Source organism: Pundamilia nyererei, unplaced genomic scaffold (assembly GCF_000239375.1).
Source record: "Pundamilia nyererei isolate P.nyererei 1_Seehausen unplaced genomic scaffold, PunNye1.0 scaffold00207, whole genome shotgun sequence".
NCBI classification, from domain to species: Eukaryota; Metazoa; Chordata; class Actinopteri; order Cichliformes; family Cichlidae; genus Pundamilia; species Pundamilia nyererei.
In genome coordinates, this window is record NW_005187608.1 from 431484 (window position 1) to 444512 (window position 13029).

The following is a 13029-nucleotide window of genomic DNA, read 5'->3' on the forward strand; positions in this document are numbered from 1 at the left end:
AAGTTTTGCATTGTGTTATTGTTTTGACCATGAGTTTAACAGTTTTGAAAACAGTATGTAAGCACATGCAAAATGTCCTGTACGTACAAAGCTTTTTGGCAGTTGTTGTGTCTGAGTGAGAAGATGATTCATGAAATTTGAGAGATGTAGTCATTGAATGCATTTTGTGCCAAAACAATGATAACTGGTCCTCAGTTTAGCCCACATAGACTTCTGTTGTGCTCACTGTGTGAGGACTTTTGCAAACGTGACCTAAGTATTGAGACATGTGTCCTAGCGGCTGTAAAAAACTGTAATTGACTTTGAATTAGTGTAGTGCATTGTTTGCATCTTGCTTGTAGCCAGGTATCTGGCTAAAACAGATGCTGTGGAAATGTATTTGCACATCATATTAGAATAAATCAATTAAGCGTTTACAGCTGGGGAAATAATTATTAGATCCCCTGTAGAATTGGTAAGTTTGCTTTTAGTGCAGAGACAGAATATCAACCAAAATTCAGAAAAACACAGTGATGTAAGCATTTGGCTCCCTACCCCTGAATTCTGGCTCGCACAGATGGGCTGTGTGCCCATGTGGCACAGATGTAACAGTAAATTACTTACAGACACTTAAACTTGTGTGTCTAAAGCACACCTGTCCACAAAATCAGTTTCTTCCATTCCGACCGCTCCACCACCGTGGGCAAGACGCACGAGAGACGAGACTGCACCGGCCATAAGTGATGGTGGTGAAAAGGTAACAATTATTCCGATTGGAAGAAATAGAAAATGTTTCATCAGTCAATCATCAGTCACTCCGTGCAAGACCTTGGTCTCAGGAGATGAGAGTGAACATGTGGTGGATCAGCCCAAAACTACACAGTTAATGGTCTAATAGCAGTTAGGACCATGGTCACCAGGAACATCATTGGTAACACTGAAATCTTGCAGCACTCGCAGTGTCCCCCTGCTTACAAAGGCACAGGGATAGTTCCACCTTTAGCTTGACCGTGAGAAGGCTTGGGAGAAAATGCTGTGGTCAGATGAAGCCAAAATCCAGCTCTCTGCCGCCAACTCAACCCGCCATGTTTAGAGGAAGAGAAATTACCCAAAGAAGAGCATCCTCATAGGGATGCCTCCCTGAGCAGGGATGTGCTTTCCTCAGCCAGAACGCTAACGTGGGATTGGATGCGTCCTGCAGCATGACAGTTATCAAATGTACCACCAAGGGAACAAAGGGAGGAAACAGAGTGGATGTAGCCAGTCTCCAGACCTCCGTCAAGATCATTTCATATACTTGATAATTACATCGTTCATATAAAGTATTCTTCTACATTTCTGCTTCATATTCGGTCTCTCTTCATTAAAATGAGAAATTAAAAACTTTCATTTCAAGTGAGCAAAATTGCAAATTGATCTGTATAAATCTGTTGCAGCTACTGCAGCTGAACGCATGACATTTATAGAGGGATGGAGAGAAAGCTCTTAATACGGGAATGATGTATAGATTGTTTTGCCTTTTAGGGGTTTTACAATATTAATGTAATAATTAAATAATTCGTTTGTCCACAAACACCGGGTAGATCTGTTTTCACCGTTCTTCAAATGAAATCCCCACATGTCCGCGTGGCTACAGTCGAAGCAGTTCATGCTCTGGATTCTAGTTTTGACTGCCGCACACAGGTACTCATCACCATCTGTGCCCATGGCAACACACACTAAGAATATGTCACATTTTTTTATATCACCAGCGAGATTTTATTGAAAATGGTCACAAGGTTCCTCTCTCTGTGACCTGCTTCACAATTTAGCATCGCCGGTGTCTTTAGATGATATTTATTGGATAAAATCTCAGGAAGGAGTTTGATAAAGTACAGGGCAGGAAGTTTGAACAAAAGGACAATTAAATAATTGAATTATTGTAGAGGAAGAGCATTACAGTAAAGAGTCATCCATGGGACTGCCAGGCAGAGAAGCGTGGTTCGTCGCTCCACAGAACACCTCTCCACAGCTACAGAGTCCAGTGGAAGTGTGCTTCACTCCACGTGACACATCACTTGGTGATGCAAGGCTTGGATGCATCTGCTCAGCCATGGAAAGCGCACCGTTCTTCAGCTAATCTGAAGGTGACGTGCAGTCACGTGACTGTAGTGCCCGACTCTGCAGAAAGCCTCCTACCACACTCTGTGCTTCAGCGTCCACTGACTCCACTTTGTGAGCTTGTGTAGCGTACCGCTGCATGCGTGAGCCGCTGTCAGTCCCAGTCGATTCCACTTTGTTACTGATGCAGCAGTCGAGCCCCTCTCTACTGTTAGGACTCTTATTCTATCTGCATAGATACCAGCTAATCATGACAACAGATGGAGGCAAAAACAGAAAAGCATAAACCTTTGTCCAGGCGAGAGATGGATCTGCTCTTCTCAGTTTTATTGTTGAAAACCGAAACTAATGGGAACCAGATGAGGTAAGTGTAGCATGTTACTAACGGCTAACAGGGCCTTTTTCCTGAGTATTTGTCAGAGAGTTTGGAAATATTAGTCCAAACAGAGTCAAATCTAAGTTAAAAGCATCACAGGTGCCTCTGGCCATGACAGGTCTACACATGATATTTAAGAGTTTAATATTCTGCACAAGTGTGAGACACTACAAGAAGATCACATGCAGAAAAAACATTAACACCAAAACAACACAAGAGAAATAATAATTAGAATAACAATAGTTTACTGAATGAAAGATTATGTGGAACTTCAGTGCTGTGGTGACACTTTCACACTCTTACCTTCCTCACAGTTCTCTCCCTTATAACCAGTGTTGCAGATGCAGGCGCCCATTATGCAGATACCATGTCCTCCACAGTGGATGTCAATACACTGGTTGGCTGGCACGTCGCACTCGGTACCTTTCCAACCACTGTAGCACTGGCAGCGTCCGCGAGAGTACTGACCGTTACCGCTGCACAGCACCGGGCAGGACGCTGCACCAGACACATGCATGAACGGAACAAGTCACACTTACTAAATCACCCAACAAAGGCAGTAAGATAACTGAACCCTCGAGTTCCCATCAAGCTACGTACTGTGTAAACAACTAAGATGGATTAATGTTCAATAAAATGCTATTCAGTTATAAAGCTCGTGCCCTATAAACACTTAGTGTAACTTTTCAATCATTCTTGATTGATTAAGGAGCAGAGCAGCTGAAAACATGCAAAATATTTAAAGTCTTTGTCATGGTCAGTGTCTTCCTTGCTAAAGGTAACGGGGGATCATGCAACAATTGCTTCTTCCCTGTAGGCGAGGCAGGATCGTTTACCTCGAGAGCAGTCGGGCCCCAGGAATCCTGGGAAACAGTGGCAAATCCCCGAGAGACATTCACCGTTTCCATGACAATTGTGAGGACACTCCATAATCGACTCTGATTTAAAGTGGGAGAGAGAGATTATTTAAAGACATACACACACCAAACTGTGTGACTGCTCTTCTGCTATTACCATAGTTACAGCCAATTAGTCCAATCAATGCATCCAATCACCACAACCGCTCTTTCCCTCTCTGCCGTGCTTTTCTTTGCTCCTTTGCTCTAATTAAAACTGCACACACGTGTGCCAGTGAAGGTTTTCACAGCACACTAGTATTACATTAAATATTGGTCTTTTATTGAAAATCACATCCAGCCAATATAGTTGCAGGTCGCTTCAGTCTCACCAGGTTTATCTGCCAAATTCATTTATCGTGCCTGCATTTCCCTAAAAAGCCCATTCAAGGTTTCTAGTATGTTAAACAAAGACAGAATAATCCTTCTTACAGCGCTAACCCTAACTGACGATTATGTAAGTGGTGCATAACCACAACCAGTTTGGTTAAAAAGTAAAACTGGATGAAATGTTGTTGTCATGTAGATTATATCGTGACTGACGTTCCCTCACAGAAAGTTCTGGGCTTGAATCTGTTAGTCAACTGTCTGTATTTTCCCTTCAAACTCATTTTTCGAGATAACTTATCAGGGAATCGAATGCAGCTTTACTCAACGTTGCTTCGAGTTAAGATCGAGTTGTCTGTCACGTTCCAGATAACCATGAGCTCCAGAACCTGCTTTGATGTTTCTCACTATAATTATTGTTGTTATTATTAACAGTAGTAGTCGATTTGAATTTCTGTAACAACAAGCTGGTAGCACATACGTTGAGCACATGCTTTGAAGAGGTGCACTCACTCTTACAGCAACGTCCCAGGAAGAACAAGCATGTCTCACCTATGATGATGGTATTGTAGGAGACTTGTTCTGTATTTCGTCCATCATTGTAAAACGCCAGGTGCCAGATTCCAGTGTCCAGGTACTGGATGAACCCAGCCTCATGCACATTCACGGAGCGGATATGTCGGGGGCCTCCCTCAGACTCTTCTTCGAAAGAACCGGCTAGACGTATGTGTGCTGCGTCGGTGTCACTCAGTGCTCGTTTGTCTTTCGAAATAAGTCGACTGCCATCCAACAGTTCCACAAAGTCATACTGGAAAACAAAAAAGCACAATAATGCAAACATCTTATTTTCCCCAAGGTTTAGCCTAAATTTCAGCTATGACAATCTAACCACTGTGCTCTTTGAGATTTAGAGGTGACAGCATGTCCAGTTTCTGTCACCCTGCACAGTACCTGGATTCTCCTGAAGGGCCAAGGCCTGGCAAGGACAGCAGTGCAGGTCAGTGTGACAATCGAGTGGTCTTTTTTTGGTCTTTATTAGGCAGTGCAGTGAGAACACATCTCACTAGCATGGTGAACTGTAAGGTTTCATATCGCAGAGCTACATTTGGTCAGTCAGCATTTTCCAGCTTGCCGTCTGTGGAGCACACTTCCAACCGAAGTCAAACATCAGACCCTTTACAGTGAAGGTCAAAGTTTAGTTAAAGGGAAATCAGAGCTGTCGTCGTTTTAATGAATGATTTTTTGTTGTTGTTTTTTTACATTTATTGTCTATTAATTGTAGTTGTATCCATGATGTATTTTAGTTTTATGAAAATTTATGTTCTATTGTAAAATATGTGCATTGTGATTGTGACAAGGGACAATGGTTGAAAATGAGCAATAACTCTAAACTTATGTGCGTTACATCAGTTTCATGTTTTGCACCTGGACTATGTTAGACAGCACTGTCCCTTTAAATAAAACACATGCAGAAAGGACAGAGGTCAGCCTCGAACCCTGGCCAGCCGCTCTCAGCCACACAGCCCACTGAGCTAAACCGGCCATGATGCTGTCACATGGTCTTAGGTGAATCTTAAATATATCACCAATTAAACTCTGAGTATTCACATGACATAACAGACGTCTATGAAATTCGCTCTGTGTGTAATGGACCATTTCACAACAACAGTAATACAGAAAACAATGAGTGAAAGGGGAAAACTCCCTTTTACAGGAAGCAAAGTCATCATGAGCTGTGTGACTGCGTGGATTAGTCCTCTGACAGAACACAGAGATGTCGTCATTAAAGGGATAGTTTAGTGAAGAAGCTTATATGCATTATGGACTAAGAGTTATGAAGCACTTCACTCACTTGCAAAGTTGCCTGTGAAATATTTATAACTTGAATCAGAATCAGAGAGTCGGAGAGCAGCTGCCTTAGGCTGCCACTAGGACGGCGCCGTCGTTCCTGTGTTGATTTCATGCGCTTTTCTGAGCATTTCGGAAATTTGTTGAAAGTAGAAAAGTCAGACGAACTAGGGACGACGACAAACTGTCCTAAATGTTATAGTAGTGAACAGATATCAGCTGCAGCCACTGGTTCAGTGAGGTTTCATTTTCAGGCGTAAAGATAAAAACATCAATATCGTCTCAGTTGGAAACATATCATGTCGTCCTTTGCCTACAAAATCTCCTCCCAGGGTCATGACCTACATTACCATGGCAACTATTGCACACATACACCACAATTAAATGAGTCAGCTCTGTATGCTGAATGCATAACATAGCTTCTAACCTTTTGACAGATGCCCTCTCATCTATATTTACATTATAAATGAAGGTTCCTCTCAGTCCCTTTCAGACATGACCGAGCATAAACAGAAACAGCCACATGATATGTGCCACCTGTAATTTTCTCATCATTTATTGAAGTATTCTCCAGGCTTCTTGAAGGAGATTGCAAGGTCCGTCTTTGGATCTCGGCTGCCTTTCTTTCTGTTCTCTGTCAGAATGATCGCACTTCAATAATGTTGAGGCTGACACTGTGAGAGGCAAGCTTTCCATTGTGTGTTTTTTCTATCCGAGTATGCTTTTACTGCACTGGCCGTGTGTTTGGGACCATTGTCATCCTCAAACATGAAGCCATTGCCAGTCAAATGGTTCCAATTCTAACCAGATCCCATCGACACCATCAGGCTTCAGCGAACAGTCGATGATCAGCTGAAGGGCCAGATGCAGCTCTCAGGTCCTGTGTCAGGCCTTTACTGGAGTTCAGCCAACAGAACAGAACAATCTGGTTATGTACAGACTCTGCATGTTCCATGTCAGGATAATGTTTTAGGTCAACATAAACAGATTATCTTCTCTTCTGAAAATTCACCAATGAGATATACGCCATGATTCAAACCCTAACACCAAGGCTGCCGAACCTGGTCCCCGAGCTCTGAACCTGCTCTGACACTTCCTCTCAGTCGTTCTGCTCCCCTGAGGCCTTCAGTGGTGAGTTAGGTCACTCTCTCTTGAAGGTCATCTGTTGTCTAAATGAGTTCCTTATCCTTTCCCAGATGATTACTTATTAATTAATAATTAGTAATAGTCTTTAGTGGGCTAAAACTTACTCAGGGTCACATCCCATTGAGTCAGCTTCCTTCTCTGACTTTAGATACGTTTGACCAACAATACCGAAAACATTCAGCCGAACTTTGTTTTGTTTTGTTCAAAAAATGTTGCTTTGTTTTTGTTTTTTACAAATGAGTCACGCAGATGCTGGAAAATAATGTCAGGGCACTACACTAACTTGTTGCCACGGTTGCACTGCTATGCCTAACTTTTTTTCTTAGGCGCACCCAAAGTTTTCAACCACATCGCTTAACACAGCAGTTCTACATGTGCACTTTTGGGGGAAATTGCTGTCTATGCAGACAAAATTGATTTGTAAATGATTAACTAACAATCTTGTCAACACAAAGTTCTTTATTTGGAGTGCATTTCTAGAAGAAAGATAAGTTACTGAATGGGTGCTTGTGCTTAAAGTGCGTTGGCACTCTTTGGCAATATTGCAGACAATGTTAAACTCAATCATCACATCAGCTCCTCTGACGGCCTGTTTGGGGGAGGGGCCACTTGAGCAGTGCTATCGCAGCCACTTCTGTCGGGCCTAGGCTGCTCACTACGGCTCACTAGGGCTGGGTATCATCACTGATTTCTACAATCCATTCGATCCCGATTCACAAGGTCCTGATTCGATTTGATTTTGCCTCAGACAGTCAGAAATATTATAATTCTGATCATTTATCAGTACTGATACACGTGAGACTTCATCAGAGGTGTGAACATCACAGCAGATGCGTTTGTGTCAAAGTAACTGAGGATAAAAGAGAAAAAAACATGAAGGAGACTTTCCTGGCCTGGCTTTTTATAGCAGATAAAATTTTGCATCATTTTAAAACAACGGTAGACTGATGGGTAATAAGCACATGAATGATGCCGAAAACAGAGATCTGAGACGGGAAGTACAGAGAGAGAGAGAGCTGTGCATGAAGTGCAAAACAGCAGAAGTCAGAGGGAATTCATGACGATGTTTATGTGAAGCGTAGTTTGGATCTTCTTTTGCTGCTGGTTCAGTAAATTTTGGTTGGAAAGAGACAAAACCTGCAGCATCAGAATCTCGCGCAAAAAAGCCGTAAACACAAAGCGCGGACCGGACGCATCGGAGTCAGCGAGCTGTCGGCTTTCAGCCCCGACGGCGTGTCCGTGTACGGGCCGTCGTTTCTGGCAAAATAAGTTTATATTTAAAAGCCGATTCAGGATTTAATGAATCGATATCGCTTTATTCAAGCTACTCACCTCTCTCTCATATCATAGAGGTCCCGCCCCTGACTATGTCTGATTGGGACACACGACAGGGGCATGATGTGTGTCAGTTGTTGACCACACGGACTTTCAGAGACTTTTTTTTTTACTGGAACAGCTGGTTGCACTGGTGCTACCAAGGATTTTATTTTAGTCGCACCATTGAAATATTTGGTCGCACTCTAGAGCCCTGAATGTTATTAACAATGAAAGGATGGACACAGAGGCACAGAGGATATATTAGCAGTCTCTTAAAAGTCAATGCTGACTGCCAAATGGCAAAAACTTGAACCTATGTCATCGCACGACAACGTGAAAATCACTCAGGTTTCTATCACTGCTGTTTGAATCAATGATTAAAGCTAGACATTACTTCATTAGTACTTCAAATGGTGAAAATATCACTTCATGCACTTTTTCCACTCTCCAATATGTTGGTGCAGTAGTTCTAAAGTAGTCCTGGTAACATTTGCATTCCCGTGTTACCTGTGTATGTGAAGGTGGTAGGCCTTTGCGTCCATACACACCAACAAGAGCATCTCTCTGGACGGAAATGTTGAATTTCAGGAACTGTGGTTGGTCGATATACAGCTGGGACCTCCAAAACACACCTTGAGTAAAGAAACAGAACAACATTAACGTCAGTGATTTAAATATTAACACTCCCCACCTGACTTTCAGAAATGCCGCCTTCTCAGTGTTAGTTGTCTTTATAAAAACAGTGTGATTTGTTATTCATTTCCCATCGACTTCTGTTTCCTGCAACTGCGTGTGGTGTTGTAGCACAACAAGTTACTACTGCGTCTTATTCATAAATATGTGGCAAAGGATGTGTGGCATTTCAAGAAAGCCGTTTAACCTTTAAGGCTTATTACTGTGACACACTCGAAAATAATGTCAGAAGTGAAAACCAGTAAACAAAACGAGTGATTTCATTCACAGTGCTACAGATGCAGAGTTCCTCACATGTGGAATATTTATAACTCTATCCTCACAATTTAGATAATGAAAGTCTTTGGACTGTGAAGCCAGAGAACCCACGCAAAGGCCCCGGGCAGGTGGGGGTATTGAACTCAGGACCTTGTTGCTGTGTGTAACAGTGCTAATCGCCACTGTGCTGCCTTGTTTGCAAGTATAGTTATTATAATATGATTACGTTCCTCTTTGTAGTAGATTTAAGTAACACACTCCACTGAATTGTTAGAATCTCTGCCATCACTGATATAACTGATTAACAGAAACATGGAGGTGAAACACAGAAAGATTCCACTACACGACGTAACAATCCTACAAACTGGTGTGGGGTGTTGGAAATGTTACACTGAGTTTACAGCGTATTAGTCACAGCAGATCCCGACACAGGTGCATTTGTGTACACAGCTCACCTGCAGGTATATCTTGTATGGCTCGTCTCCCCACATCCACCTCTCCTGTGTCTATGGTGTTGTTCTCTAGAAAAAGCATCTTACCTGCAGAAGGAAAACACATCAAACTGAATCCATGAGATGCTCTAAAAGCCACCATCATGGCTACGTAGGAAGAACACTGTCCATCGTCAACATCGGAGATAATACCAGTGCTTGTTAGAGAGCTAACAGACACTGGAGACAGGTTACATTGGTTGTGGTACTTCACTACAGAAAATTCACTGCAGAAGAAATGATTATGTTTGGTCAGTTGAAAACAGTAAGTAAGTGAACATATAATAACACTCAGAGATTTCTTACAGGTTAATTAAGGTTTTCTTTTGAGTGAGTGCAAAGTCACGAAAGAAAACAAAAGCTGAACCTCAGAAAGTGTCGGCACTCAGTGTTTCAGTCAGGTGGACATGAAACGTTACGTGGCTGATCCCTGTGGTTAACAGTTATATATGTAAATGGTAACTGGGCTGGTTCTTTTCTACTCTTGCAGAGCAGGTTGTATAAGCACCTTGGATGCTTTATACAACCTGCCTCATTCACTTTTGCTATGTTTTTCTGTGCTTTCTATCCAACATTCAGCCTACAGGAAACGCAACAAAGAGCAACTTGGGCTTAATATGTTGCTCAAGGATGTTTGGCACACAGACTCGAGCAGCCAGGAGTTGAACCACCACCACTGCTTTGATTAGTAGATGACATGTTCTTCCTCCTGACCTGTACCCCATACCTCACACAGAAACTCCAGTGTGTGTCATGCTTTTAAGAGGGTAAAGAATAATCTGCAGGTATAACATCTGGAACAATGAAAGTGGAATTTGTAGAAAAATCTAACCAGTTAAAGTAAAAACCAGTTAACCTGGAACACCTACCACACAAACCATTAAAGAAAAGACTGGGAGGGCCATAACAACAAGGACAAACGTCAATGATGCATGTTTTATAGAATCTACACCTTACTAAACGTTGACAGAATGTATTATACTGTAATGGACGGGATTATGAGTTAGCTTGGCTGTTGTGTTATTAATGTTATTGTGTTCAGAACTGCCACACTGTTAAAGCAAAGACGCCCTTAAACCTGCAACAATGTGATTTACTGAGTGTCCTTGAATGTGTCAGTCGTGGACTGTGACACTAACACTAACTGATACTGAGAAAAGGTTCCTTCACACAAAGGAATCATGGCACACACACCTGTTTGTGTTTCCTTAGCTTCAGTGTAGTTTGCAGAGAGTAGAGCTAGAGTGTGTTCACCGGCTCAGGTGTGTCAGCAGAGTGTGAATATTTACCTGTGCTATGCATTAGCTGATATGACATGCTGCATATAACACAAGTGTTCAACTCAAAGATGCAAACTATTATTTCTTATGTGAGAAAGACTCCCACCCCTGACGTTTCTGTCGTTCTCCTCACTCTTCCTGTGTATAACAGCTAACACACAGGAGTGGAGATCTGCTTTCCAACACTGCCATTTAACTCATTCTTTGCCTAAATCGTTTAAACCTGTTTAACTCTTTCTTTCTTTTCTTTAACATTATCTGTGACTTGTTTTCGACTCATATCCCTGCACATATTTAAACTGTTGTAAGTTTAAAGTTTGGGAGCAAACTTTTTCCAGCAGAAAGGAAACATTTACAGTTTTTCTCTGTTTCCAAACAACGATTTCAGAGCCCTCACAGCTTTCAGTAAACATCCTCCAACAGTCGGTGTGTGCTGCTGTTATCTCGCTCATTTTAAGTTTTATTCAGCACTGCTTTGTGGTGTGAACAGAAGGGATGAGCAGCGACAAAAAGAAAAGAACGAATTGAGAAAAAAAGGCAAGAAAAGCTGAGAAAATGAAGACATGAAACTAAAAGAGTCTGACAGGCAGACAAAGAGAGAGAACAACCACAGAACAGAAAAGCTGCACATTTAACAAAAGCGTGACTGGCAGGGTGAGGTCAGCAGCCGTGGCTTTTGTCCTACATCTCTGTTACCTGTTACACTCATTTTTCTTTTACAATACTTCTCTGGTTTCTTTGCAATGCTGTTAGTCACTGCCTTCAAAATAAGTTTTCAGACTGCATAACTTAAAAACAAAGCATGTTATTGATGTGAAAATCTGTTTGGTTTGTATCTGGTTGCTTTGAGTTGTACTGTCCATTTCCTGTTTTCTGCCTCGAGTCCAGAGGGACTCAAAGCAGGGTCACTACATCTCCATCTTCCCAAAAGCCAGTTAAGGGTGTTGTTCAAGTCCAACTCAGTGTGTGTGTGTGTGTGCCTGCCAAGCATCAAAGTGATATCAAACATCAGACTCTGAAAAGGGCTGGAGAGAAACCCTGACCTCTGAGAGTGAGTGGCAGATTATAATATGTGGTAAACTCTGAAGGCTATCCTGGGCTCCTGCGTCCAGCTCTTTTCCACAGCTTTTATTGTTTTTAATGTCAAAAGAAAGGGAAGGAAAAATTCTTTAAGCAGGGACTCACTGTTGTCTGTAGACACTATAAATGTGTTGGGTGTTGTGTCTCTTCCTCCACCTCCATTTTCAAAGGCTCCGTATCCCTCACTCTCCTGAAGCTGCCAGTTTAGACCAAACAGGTGCATGGCTGCAAAAAGGAGCAGACGAACAGGGGGGCAAAATGTTTAGTGTTCAGCAGTAATCTATTAGACACTCAAATATGCAAGCGAACACCAGTCTAACCATTCGCTCACCTCCACACACACACATAAACAAGCATCAGGTGTGTGTTTGTGTTAAAGCATCAGACAACTTTAGACATCAAGCTCATCTCCTGCTACATCTCAGTTGAGAAATAAGTAGGATAAAAAGTGAAACGAGTATCCACCAGCTACAGAAACATCCACAACCACACAGCTCATCACAGATCTCAGCTCAAACTGTTGTTCACTCCTACAGGACAAGGAGCCTCAGAATTATGTTGAAACAAAATGAGCAAGCGTGTCACATGTTTCAGATCACAAACAAACCTGACTAACACTGAACATGCAGTTTTAAATGAAAATCAGATTTATTAAGTGAAAAACAATGGACCTGTCTCGCCCTGTGTGAAAAAAGAATTGCCCAATAATAAGTTGTGCTGCTGGCAGCGAGAAGAGTAAGTAAGTGTTTGCGATATGGATTTCTCACATCCCCGCGGAGGAATGTTGTCCATGTCGTCTTTCTATAAAATTGGAGGGTTATGAGAACAGCCTGTTTAAGGTCACGCCAGGTCATCCAGATCCTGAAGCAGCAAAGCAACAGCAGCCCATCATACTACGACCACCATATTTGACCTTTTTATGGAATGCTGTTCATTTTGCACCACATGTAACAGGATGCAAACCTTTCAAAATGTTTAAATATTATGCCATAATTCCACAGAATAGTTTCCAAAAAGTCTTGTGGATCATGAACACGTCTGTGTGTTCCTTTAGTCAGCAGAGGTTTGTTCTTTGGAACTCTGCCAGTCTTTATCTCAACCTTGAATCATGAACAATATCTTATCTGAGGCAAGTGAGGTTCTGGGTTCTTTGATGTTGTTCTGGGTACTTTGATGTTGGTCTGGGTTCTTTGATGTTATTCTGGGTTCTTTGATGTTGTTCTGGGTTCTTTGATGTT

At 42.1% G+C, this 13029-nt stretch overlaps 1 protein-coding gene across 1 annotated transcript in view; it reads right to left on the bottom strand.

The window, feature by feature from the left end:
- The window catches only part of tenm3 (teneurin transmembrane protein 3), a 351094-nt gene that overhangs the window by 80865 nt on the left and 257200 nt on the right, over nt 1-13029 (bottom strand). The window contains exons 10-15 of the mRNA XM_013914582.1: nt 11897-12016; nt 9396-9479; nt 8497-8621; nt 4231-4486; nt 3292-3393; nt 2759-2953 (exon numbers count right to left, since the gene is read on the bottom strand). Coding sequence (XP_013770036.1) covers nt 2759-2953; nt 3292-3393; nt 4231-4486; nt 8497-8621; nt 9396-9479; nt 11897-12016 — 882 coding nt within the window. The remainder of the gene's footprint in view (nt 1-2758; nt 2954-3291; nt 3394-4230; nt 4487-8496; nt 8622-9395; nt 9480-11896; nt 12017-13029) is intronic.